General features: G+C 40.3%; 1 protein-coding gene across 1 annotated transcript; it reads right to left on the bottom strand.

The window, feature by feature from the left end:
- Positions 1-2,694: 2,694 nt before the first annotated feature.
- Positions 2,695-20,109, bottom strand: efcc1 (EF-hand and coiled-coil domain containing 1). Its single transcript, XM_053316264.1, has 8 exons — positions 19,438-20,109; positions 17,516-17,955; positions 7,880-8,028; positions 7,582-7,717; positions 6,101-6,257; positions 3,868-4,026; positions 3,220-3,289; positions 2,695-3,072 (listed from the first exon to the last, which is right to left on the bottom strand). The coding sequence occupies exons 1-8, from the start codon at positions 20,107-20,109 to the stop codon at positions 2,939-2,941; spliced, it is 1,917 nt and encodes a 638-aa protein (XP_053172239.1). The 3' UTR covers positions 2,695-2,938.
- Positions 20,110-20,203: the final 94 nt, after the last annotated feature.

The raw sequence follows: 20,203 nt of genomic DNA, 5'->3' as shown, positions 1-20,203 counted from the left end.
TCCTGCAGCCTTTTCCTGTTGTCCTTGTTGTCCACGTCTCATCCAACTTTAAATTTTTCCTCAATTTCTCAATTTATTTATTGTTTCCCTTCCACTTGTAATATAAAACAGCATGTCAACTGTTTTTGAAGGAAGCGAGTTTCTGTTTTAATGACGCGAAAGTCTCGCGGGGTTTCGGGGGTTGCCTAGTGACGCCACTCTGTTAGGACTATTACCGACTATCAGCAGTGATACTATGATTCCAAGGCAGATTTTTGACTTTAGGACTAATATTAAAGGAGACAAAAGAGTAAAATAGATTATTTGTGCAGATAAAATACGACTTTATGTCCCCTTTGCATTGTGTCCAATCCTCTTTGGTCTTATCCTAAACAATTGTTGGTACCTGTGTGTGTCCTGGTCAGTGTAAAGAGTGATAGGACAAGTATACAGTGACAAGTTTGGACACACTTTCTCATTCAAGGGAATGGGAGGTGTGTCCTAACTTTTGATCTACTATATATGCCAGGTAAAGATGGATTTAGTGGACTGCCTCAGATCATTGGCAAAGACAGTGACCCAATGAGCTGATAACTTTACATGCTCAGTGTGAGCATATGAGATTGGAATATGTTGGTAATAGAACACGGTTGAGTCAATTAGTTTTAAAAAGTTACTTTGAATGACAGCAATTGGGATTATTAACATAATAAAATAGTGCAGACAGTAAATCAGTAAATCCATTAATAAAGTGTTGTTAAATGTTTGAGGAGAAAATGAATGCACAGTCCAATTGACAGCAGAGCAAAGGATCAATGCTTGAATGTTCATCAGGGGATAAAAGCCTGCAATTAAAATAATCACTGAAACAATACAGCAACCCCCAATCTAAGCAGTGGACTCAGATATTGTCTCTTGTTGTCCACCAGTTTTCAGTAAGAAATGAAAAGCTGAAGTTTTAAACAATGACTTATTGTAAAGTGATCTAACACAAACAAATAATACTCTGTATTTTGTACCTGAAACCAAGAAGAAAAGAGAAAGTACAAGGATTCATCCTTCATACAGACATGAATACAAAAAAATCACAGCAGTCTGGACTGCGTATGTCAAAGGCTTTAATGGCATATTCTCACCAACACCAGTGAGTGGTTTTGCATCTAAGGCCCTCTTTTCAAGACAGCAATGACAATGCAACTCATCCAACTGACATGACCAAGTCTCATGTTTCAGAATGATCATTTAATTAAAGGTAAATCTGCCATATAGGCTACTGAAACACAGGTCTGAGGTGCACTAACAGTACACACTGCTGTTAATATTGTAATGGAATTAGTGCACTAGTGTGTAAATCTATTCTATGAAAGAGCTAAGCTGCCCTCTCTAATTAAACACATGACAAACTGATTCATTTAATGTGGATCGTGAATATCTGTCGTTTGCAGGCCCTGAATGCTGTGTTTAATACAGTCTAGCTTCACAGAGACTAATGATGTATTTAACCATTGTCAACTTTAATGTTAAGAAAGTCTCTTTAACAAACTGTTAAGTGTCAGTGGTAAACTGGGACAAGTATGTTAGTTGGCGTTAAAGCAGCATTGAGTTCATGTGGCCACCTGGGGGTAGTTAAACAAACTGTAAACACAACATTGATAAATCACTTTATAACGTGTAAGCAAACAGTTGCCTATTTACACATCCAGCAAACATGGTACAACATTAGCATTCATTTGGAGTCGTGTTTCTGAGCACCTGATAAAATATCCAAAATTCACTCTTGTAACTCTTTAATGTCTACCAAGTCTTTAGAGGAAATATCTGCCTCTATAGTTAAATGCTTCACTGTGTTCAGAAGCTAACTGCTGTACAGGGGAATTTTTTAAGAGCTTTTTTGACTGAAAACAGCTGCCTCCTACTGCTGCTGGAAATTAAGATTGATGAGAACGGTGAGACTCAACTTGTGAGGTTACGAGCTGTAAAACCAAAACAATGAGCTGAAAGACACTAAAATGCAGAAGTGGGTGATAAATATCTGTGGTTCCAGCACTAAAAGCGAATCCGTTCCCATCATCATTCGATCCATTGTTAACATTAATTAGTGCAGCTTTTACTTTCAACTTCAAAATATCATGGACAAACAGTGTAGCAGGTTAATGGTAAATATACTGTATTTAGATTAACCTGATATTACCTCTAACAGCTCACAGGCTCCCAAAGAAGAAGAAACAGTTTTACACCTGGCTTTTTTGTATTTACAATATGCTGGGGCTTTTTTTATTGGTCTCATTCATGTGGTGCATTTACCAATAACAGATGAGCACCTTAATGTAAATACCTGGCAAATGAAACACGTTAATGAGGACCACCTGAATGCACCGTTAAACTACACTGAGGCTTACTGGGGACTGCAAGCAACACGCCATCACATCTGAAAGGGCCTTCGTAATGAGAGAGCTTCGTCAACCTGTTACAACATATGTGGTCTTGAAATTTACGAAGCCCCTGCAATGGCATGGAGATTCCTTTAAGTTCTATCAGGGATGTTGCAGTTCTAATCATTGACCAGTAGAGGTTGATCAATTTCACAGATTATTGAAAGCCCTTTTGACGTTTAGCTTATTAGAACATTTTCACATTCAGAACTCTGTTGTGACAAAGTAAAAATAAAAAAAACATCCATATGGAATCATAAAAGAGTTGTGTGCAATGAAAGCTCTTGAAAAAAAAACAAGTATTTTCTTTATATGTATGTAAAAAAAAAAGTCCTTTCCTACAATTATCAACATTCTAGGCTTAAAAGGATGAAGTAATTTCCCATTATAGATATTATGAGTATATAAGCTACAGTATAATACACTATACACATCAATCAGCCTGCTTCTTGATCACTGATAAGCTTCCAGTGTCCTCTAGGAGAGCTATGCAGGAAGGTCCTGGGCCCAGCAGGAGGCAGTCTTGTTTAACAGGAGATCATGAGGGCGTTCAGAGACTGCTGGCTCGGCGTTCGCTCCAAAGGTCCACCTGTGGACAGGATCTCGCAGGCAGCCAGTTCATGATAGAGAGCGTTGAGCACCTCCAAGATGTGGGCTTTCCCTGTGTAAAAATATAACAGATGTGAGCGCTGTGGGAAACTGAGAGGAACTTAATTTAATTCCCTGGGTCTGCAAACTGTAAATTTCCATTATTATGACATGTCATATGCCTTGTATTGATTTTATAGGGTGTGTGAGCTCTACTCACCATGTTGCGGGTCGCTGCAAGACTCCAAAGTGCTGAGCAAGATTTTCCCGAGGGACCTCCGGGATACGTTCTAAAACCAGAGAGAGAGAGAGAGAGCTGTTGTCAGATGGCTATCAGCGGACGGGAACGGGCGCTTTAACAGGCAATCTGACTCTTGTGACCACAAAAAGCTTTCACATGTGCTCAACAAGAGATGAATTTGCTCTCTAATTATTGTCACACCGTCAGGACTGGATCGTAAAACAATGTACAAAAACACAAGTGAGACATCTGTGTGCTGACTCAACAGGGCAAAGTGGACATTTAATTTCCAAAATTCAATAGAAGTAAGTCAATGTCTGTATGGAGGGTTGTCCTTGTATAATTCCAGTGAATACTTTGATTTTGTTTTTCTTTCAGATGTCTGACCAGAAAAATAATTCCTGCGCCGAGTGGGCGGATTTCCTTTAACTGCCAACCCAGCGAAATGATTTTCATTATTTTGAGTTTCTTAGGAGTTTTAGGTCACATGATGGTCTGACTGCTGTTTACAAGATGTGTGAAGACACAGGAAAATGGGTTTGAACCTTAAAACATTAAAAGATGTTTAATATATGCACAAATCCTTGTAAATCAATTGCTTCAATACTGCAGTCACGCTGGACTAACCAGGTCTCTGAGCTGCTGGAGGAGTTGCAAAATGTCCACAAGCTTCTCCTCCACCAGGGACAGACGAACCCTCTCCGTCTCCAACATCTGCAGCTCCATCTGAAGAAGCTCCGTCTCCTCAGCCTTCTGCTGTAGCTCCTGCATCAGAGAGTCCTTCATCTGGAGGGCACGGCACAAACCGGTTAATCCACAGCAGCCAGTACAGTACTGTGTGGGCTGCTTTGTCTGTTTGGTTAGTTGGCAGGACATTTTTTAGAATTAAATTTAGTGGAAAGTTAGCACAGATTTGGGTCAAAGTCTGTTTCCCACTTGAATAATGTTTCCCTTTCCATTCCTGTCCGTGGTTGGGGTTAGAGCTTAAGAGAGTGAACTGGTTGGGGAAAAGTTGGGTGGAGGTTAAGCATTACAGAAAATAGCAGTGTCGGGGTTATAGATACATTTGAGTTCAAGTTAAAGGAAGGGGAACCAGAAAACCTTGACACAACACTGGACTGATGACTGTCACTTGAGTGTCATATGACTTAAAGTCTCAATCCACTTAAGAAAAGGGTTTTGCTTATAGTTACATCAGAAATGGATGGTAAACAGAAACATATATTTTCAAAGACAAAGCTGGTGTTATTCTGTACTTTTGTTATGTTAAACAAATCTGATGAAATGTGTGTTAGCCTGTCTTTCAATACTTTATGACTTCACTACCCTGTCTGTGTCACATTTCTTTGAGCCCATTAGTTCCTGCTGAAAATGTAAATCTTTCAAAATGTGTCACAAATATGTTGTTTTTTGTATTTTCGGGGAGTATTTTATGCATTTGTTAGACAGAAACAGTTGAGACAGATGGAAGGAAACAGGGAGAAAGAGAGATGGGGAATGACATGCAACAAAAGTCCACTGCTAATCGTGCACATAAACTGTTGTCATGTGACATCACCAGTAGTCGACTAGGGCGTGGTAAACGTAGCTTTATTTATTTATTTTATTAGGTTCTGGTCTTTAAATAAGATTAGTTTTTAGCTTTTAGCAGGCGTTACTCAAACAGGAGTAAACAGAAAATAGGGACTTTTTTCAGTTGTGGATGAATACACAAAATTTAAGACAGAGGGTATTTCTAGCAGCAGGAGGGTGTATGTGAGATTATCTCAAAATAAACTGAGTCTGCGTGTAATGAAGGAACATGTCACCCTGTTCAACAGTGTGACTCACTGATGAGTTTTTAAAAGTTTGTGGATAACAATTTAGCTCTATAATAGATTGGTTTTATATATTTCAGGCTTTGGATAAACACACAGCAGAACATAGCAGATAAATCCATTGTTGATTTTAGTCTTTAAATAGGATTTTTTTGACAATACAGAAAATATAGAATATCATCAGCTTTATCCTTTAATACCAAACACAGATTGAATAACTTGGGGAGGTGTATTTTTGAGCTTTACGTAATTTGACAAGCTTATAAGAGCAGCTGGATATGTCATCTTTGAAAATTTCACATTTGTGCAATGTACACCTCTAAAATATCTCAATATGAATCCATGTCAAATGTTGAGTTTAGACTGAGTTTTAAGCCCTTAGCGTACTGTAGGCCTGCCTGCCAAAATACATTGGAAATCCCTGCAGCGCACCTTTACGTCATAACATATTGAAGGACAGAGGTCTCACCCCACACATCCTGCGCATAAACAAAGCCTCACAGTCGTGACTTTGTTTGGCTTTAACTTTTCCTCTCTGAGTGCTGAGACGTTCTGGGAACACATTACATCACGGTTCCCCTTCTGCCCTTCTTCCTGTGTTGTGAAAAATACTACTCGACTGCAACAAGAGAGCTTTAATTTACGATATTCCTTAGTGTTGTGCGGGACGAGGGGGGGGGGGGGGGGGGGGTGTTTCTGTGGTCAGCTCCAGTGAGAAACAGCTGCAAACACACCCACCCACACACACATACACACGCATAGACAGACAGACAGACAGAGGGAGGCTGTGTAGCCGCTGCTGGTGGTTTGGTTAGGTTGAAGCTGCAGGATCACGCCACACTAGCTGTGGTTTTTGCCTTTGAAGGCCTCCACTTTCATAACAACCTTCAGCAGTCCTCTCTAATCTAGTTTAACACCGTACACATAACGTATGATGTAAAGTGAGGCAGAACACTGCCCTGAAAGAACAGTTGAATGTACACACAGGACAGTGTATCATATTAGCCCACCCTGGTGTGATGGAGGTCAGTGGTGGTTTGTACCTTGTCCATGTCTATCTCTGCCTGGCTCTCCTTCAGCTGGAGCTGCTTATGTAACTTGGTCACCCTCTCCAGGAGCTCCACCACAGCACTGCAGCTCTCCTCGCTCCTTGAGCTCCCGAAATTAGACATCAGCTTCTTGAATGCCTTGTCGTCACACCTGATCAAGGACACATAGCAGAGGAGAGAAAGTGTATCAGTCGCTGTCCAATTGAGTTTGACATGATGGCACTTTTTTTTGCTGTTTGTGTTTGGCAAGTGCAACAATACACTGGCAGTGGCTTACTGTATATTTAGTCCTTATTTAATTTCAATGACATGTTGCAACATTTTAGACACACTTTCAAACTCTTTATTATTGTTAGACTGTGTTGCTTTCATCCCTTTTAAGTATTTCAGATATTTCTCCAGTGTATTTCAGATTAAGCTTTGACACCTGTATGGTTTTTTGGCAAAGTGCATCATACAAATACTTTATTTGATATTTTATTTGCATATCTATTTTAATTTCTAACTCATGTCCACATTACTGTTATCACTTAGTGGTGGCAGATTCCATCACACCTGCACAACATTTAAATAGACTTTGGCACACAGGAACCACACAAAGTATGAAAATCATCTAAAGCTTTACTTATCATTTTTTTTTCACATTAATAATCAAGAATCAAGAAGCGCTTGGGGGCTATTTAGCCTCTTTTAGCTTAGTCTTTTGGTTAAAGGCCCATATACTATGTAGTTCACTCTAATTTCTCTCATTAACCTTGTTGTCAGTGGCCAAAGTCACGTCAAGTGTTGTTTGTTTAAATAAAGAGGCTCTGATAAACCCACTTTAGCATGTTTTGACCTAAGATTGGTATATATGAACATATATCACTAAAATGATTTAATGTAATTATAGCCTACTAAACCATAAAAATACCATCAGTTTATGTTTGGTATAAAAACCTTAAATAATGTACAACCATCAAATACTATTACACATGTGTACTGAATGTTCTATTTATATTGAACTATCCAAAACGGTGTCAGGCCAGTGATAAAAATTCTAAATGAAATAAACCAAAGAGGAAACCCCACGACTGTTTTTAACCTGATGGTGTGACAATCGCTCACTTAAAGGAGTCGGCTCATAAAAAGAATAGTTCACAACGTCACGTCACTAATTTAAACAGATTTTTTTTAGGTGTTGGTGAAAATGAAACAGAACTGAAAGGAGAGTGAATATTGGATTGGAGACATGACTCCAAATGAATGGTAAAGTTACTTAAGTCTCTGCTGTGTGTCGTTAGTAGTAGTAGGTAGTTTTAAGCATTATTTGTTACATATTGTATCCTGTTGCATGTTTTATTTTGCTCAATAACATATATAAAAAGTGTACACATGTTGTTTTACACTATGCTCCATTATAGACTATAAATGAGAGGGCACAACTAAGCTGGATCCCTGCTTTATGAGACAGTAATGATATGAATATGCTGTACCTTTCCCCACAGCAGGACAGCCGGGTCAAAATCCTTTTCACCTCATCCACCTGCCGCTGCTGATCTCCGGTCCACTTGTCCTCTTCCTCATCGGAAGCCGCCTGGCCCTCCACTGAACGAAACAGCTGCTCCTCCACTAATGCCACAACACACCATCATCATTAATACAGTCATCATCATTGTGATGGTAGAAAGGGAAGTAATTAGGACTGTGACTTGTACTACAATTTGAATATTGAGAATGGTTCTTATTATAAGAAGGGGGAATTCATAGCTTAGGCATTCAGCACTGCCTTACTTTTGTCTGGGGTCGTCACAGCACGCCCCGTTGGGGAACAGCGATCATGCTGGGAGTCCGAGCAACATCTCTGGCTGGGCCTGCTGCCGACACTCAGCTGCTGCTCTGCCCTGGTGCCGCTTGGAAGTTGGAGTTTGGACACCTCCGACCTGAAAGAGAGCACAGTCGGGTCTTATATAGCATGTCTGACCGCATGTTCTGTGCACATACGTGACCCCGTTTGTGCTGCTGCAAAGCCCTCTGCACATAAACTGACACTGAAGAGGCTAAAACTGCTCTTCAAATTTGCACAGATGAGTCCAAAGCAGTCCAAACCAATTGCAAACATCAAAGAGAACATATCAAGTAACGCAAGGCAGTGAGTATTAAGCCACATCTACAACCGCCATGATAATTTTATAAAGGCCTGTGATGTTGTATGCCAAATCTGGGTGGGGTAATTGAAGCCAGACATTGTATCTTTAAGGCATTTTTACAGTAAAGTGGGTCAATGGTAGAATGGAGCTATTAGTGTGCAGGAGTAAGTTCGCAACATGTGAGGAGAAAGCACACAGGCTGACGCTGCATGGAGCAAAATTGGAGCATCATGAACAGTTTTCTGTATGTCTTTTTCATTTGCAGGAAAGACATGTGATATTTATAGTCTATATGTTTTGTTTTCCCTTATGTCATGGACACATTCAAACATTTGTAACTGAAAAAAAGGAAAAAAAAGAGCAAGACTGCAGTTTGTGCGGATCAATCGTTCTGTAATGGTTTGAATTTTCTAGCTTTCTCTTGCTGTCTGCTCTTTTGTGTTGGGGGAAATCCGATAGGGGGGCTTCGTAAATCACAGAATAAGTGTTTCCAGATGATGATGTCTTGCCGAAAAAAAGAAAAAAAAAGAGAAAATCTCAAAAAGGTTTTCAACAGGCTGACTCTCTGAAAAAAAGAAAAAGAAAAAAAAGTCACGGTGCACTCATGCTTATATCCTGCTGGCACGAGGGCAGGCTCTGCTGTAAGACAACATTAGACTCTGCATCTGTGTACTACTTTAGGTTTCTTTGTGCAGGGGGGAGAGAACCAACTGACTTCACTGAAGGTCAATAATTGCGGCATGATTTCAGGCAATCAATCAGAGAGTCGTGTTTAAGTTACTGGGGGGGGGGGGCACATGTTGGAGGAGAGAAGGAGTTATATCACGAGGGCCGGCAGCTGCAGCCGGACCAACATGCAACTGGTGCACGGACGTGAACACACACAAAACTTTACTGGTTGCTGTGGAGACGCTGTGACTCTGGAATGAACTGGTGGAGGGCTTTTTCAAACGTGGGCTTTGGTGTGACTAATTGCACTTTAATTGACAGTTGTTGGAGGGAGGCTGTGGCCAGTGTCCATTGAATACTGTAGCAAGGCCTTTGATATGCATAGAGGTAGAAAAAAAATGGCTTTGTGTCCTGAGAGACAAAAAAAAAAAGAGACTTTCCGAGCTCAGTTTTTAACTTGTTTTCAACCCTGTGTGAGGTTTATACTGTTTACGGAAGGTTCCTGATCACATGGTTCGACAATGATGAGGTACCCTGATGTGTTAGGTGGTGGTGCTGAGCATGGGAATTCCAACAAGATGAGAAGAGACACCTGAAAGTAGTCCAGACAGACATCTTGGAAAGCGGTCAGACTGTGGGATACAGCAGACAGAGACTAAATTTGATCAGCGTTTCATTAGACAGGCACCGTAACTCTCGCCAATGTACCAAATGCAAAAGCAGCATGGGTGGGTTTGACCTGCCAAAATGAAAATATCTATTCATTTAACATATTTTACTGAGAGAGAGAGAGAGAGAGAGAGAGAGAGAGAGAGAGAGAGAGAGAGAGAGAGAGAGAGTGAGAGTGAGAGTGAGAGAGAGAGAGAGAGAGAGAGTACATATTGCAGACTTCAAAGCGTAATGCGTGTAAGCCTGTAGATTTTTATTTTCTTTTTGCATATTGAGCCAATGAGGCATAATTTGTTAAAGATTATTCCACATTGCAGTCCTATAACATTGTCAGACACGGTGGAAAAAAAGGATCAACATCGATGCAGCTGAATCAGAGATATCTTCTTTTTTATTACATGCATTATTTTTCGTAGTTAAAACCTTTAAAACATTACCCACTTTGCCACTGGCAGTTTTGTCTAAGATTCAGGTCTGTTATGCTAGTAGTGGCTAACGTAGCCTGGAGCTGCTAGCATACAGCAGAGATGAGGAGCAGGCTGTAGAGGTCTGCTAACCTCACTCAATGCCTGTAAGTGAATACTGCACACTTTGTATCATATTTTGTGTAAGGCAACACCCTTCCATATGGTATAGTCTACACTATGTTCATAACACACACCAATGTCGACACAAGCTAGCACTATAGAAAAAATGGTTTCTAACCGACCTCATGCTGTAATAATGTGCAGGTCCAGGTTGTGAATGTGAATTGTAAAATGATGATGTGAATTGTAAAATGATTGCTATTAATCTGTTTAGCATCTATATATCTCTCTATAGGTATAGAGTGCTATATGCTCTAAAAATCTTTGTGTTAGGCAATGTAATTTAAATGGAGGAAATAAGTTGACATGTAGGCTATACATGCATGAAAGATAGGCTATAGATATAGCAGCACAGACATAACCACTTAATGTTGCTCTCAGAGTGCACCAGAATGATGCATTTGACTTAAAAATGTACAAATTTCCGCCCGGGGGAACCCCCCAACCCCCCTAGCATGCCACGGACTGAGGTCCAACCTACCACCATTGTCTCTAAAAGTTTTGTGGGAAACACTGATGTTGAGTTTTCATAGGAAGAGCCTGAGTGCATCTGTTAGGCTACCATTGATTTCAATACCAATAGGAGTTTATAACTGAGAAGTTAGCCATTCAGCTTATTTCTAATGTCCATTGGTAACAAAGCACTTAGACTATTATCAATCTTAATACAAAAAGTTAAATAAAAGTATGTCATAAATGCTTTAAAAAATCAACCCACATACAGCAGTGTTGACTAAAATTGATAATCAATTGACTACAAAGTATGTACTGACGAGTGACCCTGGTTGGAGATTGAGGTCTGTTATACTAGTAGCAGTTAACATAGCCTGGTGCTGCTAGCATCCAGCAGAGATAAGGAGCGGGCTAGTTAGAACATTGCTTAAAATTTGTGCACACAAATGACTTGTTGCGTTTTAAAAAATCAGCTTGATACTTCATGAGTTTTTAAGAAAATTGTTTATAATGATGATTTTTAACTAGTATTTCAGAGGTCTGCTACAGAAAATGGTTTCTTACTGACTCTATACATAGGGTGGATTAGGATAATGTGGGAAACTTTGCAATTTTGACTTGTTCACCATATTTACATATGAATCCAATACATTATATCAACACCAATCATTATGAAATCCCTGAGATGTTTCCTTGTTAAATCAGAAGACAGTGTTTAGATATTGTACTCAAAAGGAAAATGCAACATTAATATTCCTTGTATCAAATCGTTTCAGAATTTGTAGATTTTGTAATGTGGGACACTATTTTTTAGGCTTAGAAATACTTTGATTTATACAAAGCAGCCTTATCTGCCAAAACTTTTTGAAATGTGCACACTCATATTTAATTAATTTAATTTTGTCTGCCTACATGCTGTTTTGCTTTCTGCATCAGATAGTTAAAAAAAATTAGTAGCCTGTATGTTCACATGTGTAATGTTAAACAATATAACTTACACAGGTTGCATATATTAGTTAGCTTTTCTAATAACTGAATAGAAAAAGTCAGTGTCCCACATTACCCTAATCCACCCTACTGCAATGTTAGTATGCAGATCAAGGTTGTGACAGAGGGAGGTGTTATCACTTCAATATTTCCCAACATAATATGTATAAATAAAGTCAGAGGAAAATTAATAGAAAAATATTTAAGTATTTAAAAGTATTTAGTATTTAAGATGTGTCATGAATGTTATTTTTACACATACAGCAGCACAATAACAATGGATCAAGTGACTACACAGTATGTCATGTAAAAAGAGTCACTCACACTGAGGAACTAACAGAGATTTATATCACAATTCTACAGCTCGTCTACATTTTTGATTCTGGCAGGCAACTTTATTGTTTTGCTTCAGTCTCACTGCTTTCATCAATTTTCTTTCCAACAGCAGTTAGCATCTGTTTTCAGCTAAAAGCTCTGACAAACCCACAAGATGCTAGCTGTTCAGCACCAAACAGCAGACACTGGTTAGCAGATATCAAGAGAACAGCGTACAAAACATTAAATAATGAACATACTTTCATCAGGTGGCCAGAATAAAGTTCATGTAGCATTGTGTCTGGTAGGTAGTGTAAATAGGCCACTGTTTGCTAACACTTTTGAAATAACAACTTTATAGGGAAAGAATGTGTAAATGTGCATACAGCTTCTTCTGCTGCCCCTAATAGCAAAAAATAATCTATTAAAGCAGCTTTAAAGATTTAATTCTTAAGATTTCAATCCAGGCCAATATACAAAAAGGAAGTTAGAGGAGGAATACAAACAAATTACATGTCTATTGCTGAACATATTCTGGCCATAAAGTCATTTATTATATTACAAATGTAAGAACATCTTGGCAGTTTGTGTTGTGTGCCTGTATTAGATAAACACTGAAATAAACACATTTTTCTCTGGTGCACTTCTACTTTTTAAGGGATGGGTTATCAAATAAGAATTTATCCTTGAAACTTGAAAAATACCACATTGTTTTTAAGGAAATACTAGACAAATGGAGCAGATACATGGTCAATTTAACATTTCCTGAACTGTCTACCGCTTATCAGAATCGTCAAAGGCTCCTCTTGGCTTATCTCTAGATAGAATTACTGTCAATTGAGACATGGAGAATGTGGGAATAACATTGAAGTTAGAAATTCGAGTGTGTATGTTGCTTTCTTTATAGGACATGTGCTTCTACATTATATTATTCTTAGCAGAAGCGGGAAAGAGCTGGAAGCATTTTGTAGCCTATATAATGTAGAGCTAATTACAGCTACATCCCTACAGGCACACACAGGAGAGTGAAATTATACATGAAGAGCTCCATTGTGCTATGTCAGGGCATTTCTAATTAATAGTATCCTGTATTCTGCCCTGTTAGCAGAAGTTTGAAGCCGTTCTTTAGGCCAGTGGGGGGGAGTCCAGCTGTTTGCTGTTAGAGCCAGGACACCCAGAGTCCTCCCTGTGTTTATCACAGCGCAGCGCTGAAGTGAACTTTCCATCAACACAAACCCCCCCATCACTTCTTCCCTTCTTCCCCTCCTCCACTCCCTGGAGAGCAGTTTCCTCTTTCAGGTGTCATCGGTCAATGACAGTGTCCTTTTTTTGCAGGGGTTACAAATGAGGGCACGTTGTAAACCTGAGCTTGAACTTAAAGTCCACCGCTTGCTGGTGCCCTGCAGCATGACGGGAACGGGTGAGGGGTCGTACTTACATAGCGGACAGTTATTAATCAAGTCCCCTTGGGTCACATAATAAGGTGGTTTCTGGGATACAAATAAAGCTGCTTCAGAGATGTGATTATTGTTTAGCACGAGCTGAAGACTTCATCCAAAAATCAACGCCTGTAACATTTACAGAGAGTGTTTAAGCTTTCCTTAGTGAGAGAAGTGCAAAGAAACCCCCAAAGTCAAACAAACGAGGGTATTAAAAGTAGAGGGAAATATACAGGGAGAGAAGTCCAACAAGGGTGGGTGGCTTGAGTTTATAAGATATTTTGTGTGTGATGTATTTCTGCTGATGTCAGCATACCTCCAAACCATAGAGAGGGAGAGCGGGGCAGCGGTTCAACGTGAAAACGAGCCCACTTGGCAGCGCAGGTTTTTTGAGGGCTGTTCAAGAACAACAAGTAAGGCAGCAGCAGAATGCCATGGGTCCCAGACATCCCTCGAGTGTGTCCTTTGCACATTATTTAAAGGGTAGGAGCGCCGTGGCAGCACCTGCTCCACACAATGCTGCAGCTCTTGCGCAGAGGCAGATAAATGGTCTGCTAGACCCTCCTCTCCCCTCCGCTCTCAGGCGCCACGCAGAGAGCATGAAAAGGCTGGGAGATTATGCCTCCCCTGGGGCCTGCCTTCAGAGGGCCAGGGGTTAGAGGCATACAGAGAAGAAGTCTGCAGGCATGCCGTTAAAAGGGAAAGTGAGTTTTAAACTTGCAGCGCTTGGGATACATGTGTATGCTCTCTAGAAATCCCCAGACTATATAAACAGAGACACCTGGAATCAAGAGGACGATAAAACTAAAAAAGTTGTTGATGAAAGACGACAGCAGTTCTTTTTAATGAGTGATTTTGTTTCCCCCTCTCTATCTTTTTTCTTCGAAGCAGAAAAAGAAGATGGAAAGTTGAAGGAAGCTGTCCCTCTCCTGCGGGCCTTGCAAAACATGTCCGTCATTTCATGAACAAACAGTCGAGTGTTTGCTTCTTCCTCCAGATGGTAGGCTTTCCTCCCCCTCATCTCTTTTTTGTTCCTCTCGATGTGCTTCCTATTGTCTATTCCCTCTCGCCCATACAAAGCATTACAGGCTACAGTGACTGATTTAGACTCTCTTTACCTTCTGCTGCTCGAAAAACAGAGCTGAGAGTGACACTTTTAGACAATCACGGTCATACAATAACTTTTCCGTGCTCATTAACTCCTGCTGTGGTTGCGGTCGCCGCTTGTTCTAGCGTACAATCCCAAGGAATCACAGACATGTTATGCAACAACACCCACACATCCTAAGTTTCATATTGATGACCACATTTGTTAAACTGACTTTTGCTGTGATACAGATTCTAGGAACGTTTAAAGGGGATTTACTAGATGAGAAGTTGTACATGAAAAAACCGAAACCAAGATGAAAATCACACCTTGTCACTTCATAGAACAGTACCACATTTTTGGAACTCTGTCTTTCTTTTGCGGTTCGATGAGAAGATTGATACCACTCCTTATAGGCATACAAAAAGTGATATTCCCATCTAACTTTAAACATTTGGGATACAAAATATTCACAGCAGCCCTAGACCTGATATAATAGGTTGCTATCCTGGTGGGATAGGGCTCACATTAAGGGCTTTCAACATCTTAAGCGTTGTCTATCCCCACCTTTATTATCACAGTGCTTAAGTGGAATCCAAAAGTAGTGCCAGCACTCGCCCACCCCCCTTCTCCAGCCCTGTAACTCTGTACCACTGAGATCCAGCAGCATCCCAGTTAATCTCATTATTTGTCACAGCAGTTTAGAAATAAGCCTCAGGGATAAAGTTACCGTCGATGGTTTCAACATATCCTTCGACACACTACTGCATCTCTAAACCCCGCCACATATGATTCCGAGACATTTGATACTGAAACAGCGTTGACAGACTAATAACTAAATTTGAAGTTTGTGCCCCAGAGTTTAAGAGACCAAAAACAGTCCCTCAATAACACAACACCTCAACTGGCATCTTCCTCTCTTAACTGTGTCCTCAAAAGACGTGACCAAGCAAGCGCTGAGGTTTTTTCAAAGGGGGGGGGGATATTCAATTCATGGAGCTCGGTTGCTAAGATCCATAGGACGGAGGGTGCCTATGTGGTATTGTTCATTGGGGAGCGCGGTGAAAGAAGTGAACGGGGATTGATGAGAACGGTCAGTCTGTTGAGGTTCTCACTCAATGGAGCTCTCTCTTGGCAAGTCACAGCCTTTGTGGTGTTGAATTATTTGCCATTAGGGTATCAATGGAAGGGCAGTGAAAAGACTTTGGGAAGCAGCCTGCATAGATTAGCATTTAGGGTTAAAGAAAGGGAATTATGTTGGCTAAATTTTGTTATTTTGAATTACCTAAAGGCAGGTAGCAGCAAAGACTTTAATCATATGAGTGTGGTTGTGCCTTAGAGCCTGTAATAACAGCATTATGTAGATATTACAACCATTTAGAGACATCTGCTATCTAAGAAAGCCAGACCTGCAGACACCGATTATATGGTTGGAGCAGGGACAACATACGCAAAGAGACAAACATTAAACCAATGGCTTTGTACTTTAAAAGTCCAATTACACCCTTACTTCCACCAAAATGAGTAGTTCCCAACAGTAGCGGGAGCTCAGGCAGGACCGACCTGCCACACACGATGCCTGTTAAATAAAGTCAAACACAACAAGGCTGAAAATTGGAATAGTAAACCACATCAAGCCTTCATAAATAGCATGGCGGTGTTCTCCAGGCGTGTAGCCAGAAGTAAACAGAGTCATTTTATTTTAGGAGAACTCACAATTCGTGACAGTTCATTGTAGCCAAAAAAAAAAGGTCTTGATAATGCGATAACTTGCCCAAACAAGCTCTTCTTTCTCATGACATGAAGAAACAGCCAGACACTTGTTCTGCACTGGATTTGACAGCTGATTAGATCTAATGAACAGGTAAAAAAAGATACTCCAAGCTGTTTCTCTATTACCACGGGGCAGTTTTTTAATTTTTTTTTATTGTATCTACCTGCCATTAATGTAAAACCAAGGGTCAAATAGAAGAAACAGCTTTACTTCTTGTTTAAAACTGTGTAAAATCATTATATCAGAATATACAGTGTATTGCAAACTGTGTGTTACAAACAGTACTCTCAGACTTCTGCACTCTAAGCAGCTTTAACTGTTCAGTTACTGTAATTTGTCTGTAAATCTTATTTCAGATAATTAACGGAAAAATACGGAAAGCATGACCTCACTGTCCTCAATGCTCCTGCCTTCCAGTTTATGCCTCAGTATGCTTCACATGAGCAGGCTGCAAGATGTGCCATTTAACTACATCTAAAGGAAATAGTGTCTATACATATACATATTTTACTATATTGTATTTGGTATGTTTGTTGATGTTTGCATATTGTATATTTATTGATAAGCATCTGTCAATCTTAAAAAATCGTCTGTACTGCTTTGGCAATATGGATCTGTCATGTCAATAAAGCTTGAATTTGAATTTATACGATTGTACATATTCGGAATGGACACACTCGAAAGCGGAAGCCAAAAGCCTGCTGCCAAATTACCTCACCAATCTCTCTTGAACAAGTCTTTTACCTATATTTATAATATCATATATCACTTTCTATGATATCACCATCTATAATCACACTGCCGCGAGTTTGATTATATCACCTTGGCTTTAGGCAACTGTGACAGACATTTTTCATGTTAATTGACAATGAAGATAAGTCCACATATAGAAATAACAGCTTTAAAATCGACATATTTTACATTGTTGAGGTGGTGTCATGAAGAATACACAAATGTCTAGCAGAACTTATCACTTTCATACTATTGGTCTTGTCTTGAATGTACCCTTCACACTCTCACTATGGATTTCCTGGATAGTATATGGGGTTAGGGTTAGGGTTAGGCTGAGTCATGTATTGATTCATTTCTGAGCTGAGAGCTTCTGGCTTAACATTGATGTAGTAGTTTTTTTAGGCCTGTCATGATAACTACTTTTGTAGGACGATATATTGTCTCATAAATAATCGTGATATACAATATTATTGTCATTTGAAGGTCAACGTAACAATGTGATCACTGTGACAGGCCTACATTTTGTTGTCCTAAAAGTGCTAGATGTGACACAGTTCCTAGTGTTTACCTGTAGTAGAGGAGCTCTGATTCCAGCTGGAGGACATGTCTCTGCAGTGCCGGCACATGACTGGCTTTAGCTTCCAGTTCCTTCACCTTCCCCAGTCCGGTGAGCAATGCCTGCCTGGCCTCCTCCACCTTCCTCCTCATGCTCGCCTGCTCCTTCTTCAGGACTCGGTTGCAGTCCTCCAGTGCCGACACAGTTTCTTTTGAGCTCCACAGTTCCTCCTCCAGTCTCTGATTACAAAGCATGGCTTCCTCTACCTGTCGGTCTCTGGAGCTCTGCAGAAGCTCAATCTCGTGGATGATGTTCTGCAGGCTCTTCAGGTTGGTGTAGGTACTGCTTTTCAGGGTGGAACTGCTCATACTTTTCTGAGCAGCTTGTTTCTGGTGGGCAACAAAGCAGCCTTCTTCTGATTTATGCTTGGAGTGGCTTTTCCACAGTCCCACCTGGAGAGAGCAACAATAGGTAACAGATGAAAAGAGGAGACCAGAACATCTTTGAAGATGTTCCCTAAAATACCTGGAATGTACCAGAAAGTGGAATTTTGCAACCACCTATCTACAGAACCATTTAAGAGTTTATACATTATAACTAATGGCTTTAACAAAGGGTAATCATCTTTTATAGATCACTAACAAGCCATTAAAGCTGCACTAACCAACATTTCTATGTTAATAATCGATTAAATTTGTGTAATGTAATGTGAAACAGAGAATAATCATCCTACGCTACATTTCCCCTCAAATCTACCGAATGTTTTAGCATCTTTCAACTCATGGTGTTGATTTTATGGCCCAGTTTTGGACAGTTTTAGTGAAAAAGCTCTACTAAATCCACAATAACATGACTCCAAATGTGCTAATGTAGCTCTGAGTCTGATGGATATGTAAATAATATGCATGTCTGCTAGAATGTTCAAATACATCAGCGTTGTACATACACAGCTTGTTCCGCTACCTCAAAGTGGCCAAAAATAAAAAAATTAATTGATTATTGTTACTTTAGTTAGACGTTCTGGGTTGTGAAAAACGTCTCTTGCTGATGAGTCATAGACGATCAGTTCATTAGTGAGGTCATTCTTAAAAGGTTTCTCATTTTCTATAAGTCATTAAAGTCAATCTCCACCAGATGTCCAATGATGTATCTGTAGAGTTTGTTTTCACTTTCATCTGCTGAAAGTGGAAAGTCTCAAAGTGCTCATTGAAAATCTAATTTTATGGGGCAGACTTATGAACACAGCTTGTGACATCACAACTACTTTGGAGCCAATCCTAGTTTAATATTCAATTTACACAAATTTGACATGGACACCTGAAGCCTCCAGTGCACAAACACTGAGGATGGACTTTACAGTGAAGGAGGAAACATCTTGTATCTAGTTAAACTTTTTAAATGAAATGTATTTGCATATTCAATGATTCTAGATACCATACCATATAATGTATTTTTACATTACTTTTAACAGTTGATGGAAATAGTTCTTGTTAAATGGGCTTATTAAATGGACTTTGGACCAGATGCTGTTTAGTTCTGTCGCATAAGACAAACAGTTAGGCTATGTAAGAATAAACATTGTGCTTGAATGTTCAGCACAGGGTCAGTGAACTGGAACTTTTCCAGTCCAATATCTACTGTAGATTTAAGCTACATCATATGGACTATCAGGGACTCCATGTGGAGGACTTTATTTTGTGCCATTCAAGCGAAGAAAGGGTGTCTTACAAGAAAATGGTACCACAGTTTTGAGAGGTGGGGGGCAGCATTTGTTCAGGGGCCCAAAGCAAATAGAGGCAGGTTTGCTGAACAGCACCCCTGTTCCCTCAAACAGTAATGGTACTTGTATCCAACTTAACAATATCATAGCAAGGCTTCTTTCTAAGAAAATGTCATCAAATTCATACCTTAGTTTATCATTAACACACACTCACCTGCAGAGCCAGACAGCGAGCATCACTGCTCTGTAGTGCAGCTCTCATGTCTTCAATCAGCTCCCTCAAACTTGCATTCTCATCTTCCAGTTTGGATATTCTGTCCTCTGCTTCCTCCAGAGCCACAATCTCCTCATAACACTCCCTGGTGCAGGAGCCAAGCCTGCAGCCGGAGGCGTGCCGTCCCTCCAGGGAGGGCGAGGAGGACCCGCCGCTCACCCCCACACACAGCAGCTTCTCTCGCCGCTTCAGGGGGCTCCTCAGTCGGATCTGAGTCTCTATATGCTCGCTGTCCTTCCCGACCAGCAGCCGGCCGTTCTCATACTGACATCCCGCCTTTGTGCTGAAGTAGCCACACAGTTTGGCGTGGAAGTGTCTGAAAGTGAGCTCGCTTGGTAAAACACCGGCGCAATCTAAATCCTCCAAGTCTTTGTTCAGTCCCAGAATGTCACACAAGATGTTAAAGTCCTCCACAGAGATTTTTCCTCCACCTTGGTAGTCCATATGATGAAAAATCTCCTGTAGGTATTGATCTAACCCTGTGGCTAGAACTATAATCTCGTTCTCCACTCCCCGGTCTAGTCCGTAATGGTAAGCCAGAGTGCTGACTATCCATTGCGTCCTGCGCGCTGGTCGGCTGTACGGATCAATGGAGTCTATCGCATCCATCATTACTACTGAGCAACATCATATTTCCACAAACTTAAACAGACTTACTTGGTTTCTTCCAGCATCCGCCAGCAGCGCACGGAGCTCGGTCATTCTC

Source organism: Scomber japonicus, chromosome 3 (genome assembly GCF_027409825.1).
Source record: "Scomber japonicus isolate fScoJap1 chromosome 3, fScoJap1.pri, whole genome shotgun sequence".
Taxonomy (NCBI): Eukaryota; Metazoa; Chordata; class Actinopteri; order Scombriformes; family Scombridae; genus Scomber; species Scomber japonicus.
Note: the sequence above shows the minus strand (reverse complement) of the source record. Positions and strands in the feature narration are given on the sequence as shown.

Bases quoted from the DNA above. Each gene is read 5' to 3' on its own strand.
- efcc1 (XM_053316264.1), bottom strand. From the start codon at position 20,109: ATGATGGATGCGATAGACTCCATTGATCCGTACAGCCGACCAGCGCGC. The intron at 17,956-19,437 runs GTGAGTGTGTGT...TGCTCTCTCCAG, and splicing joins CTCGCTGTCTGGCTCTGCAG to GTGGGACTGTGGAAAAGCCA. The intron at 3,290-3,867 runs GTTAGTCCAGCG...CTCTGGTTTTAG, and splicing joins TCCAGCAGCTCAGAGACCTG to AACGTATCCCGGAGGTCCCT.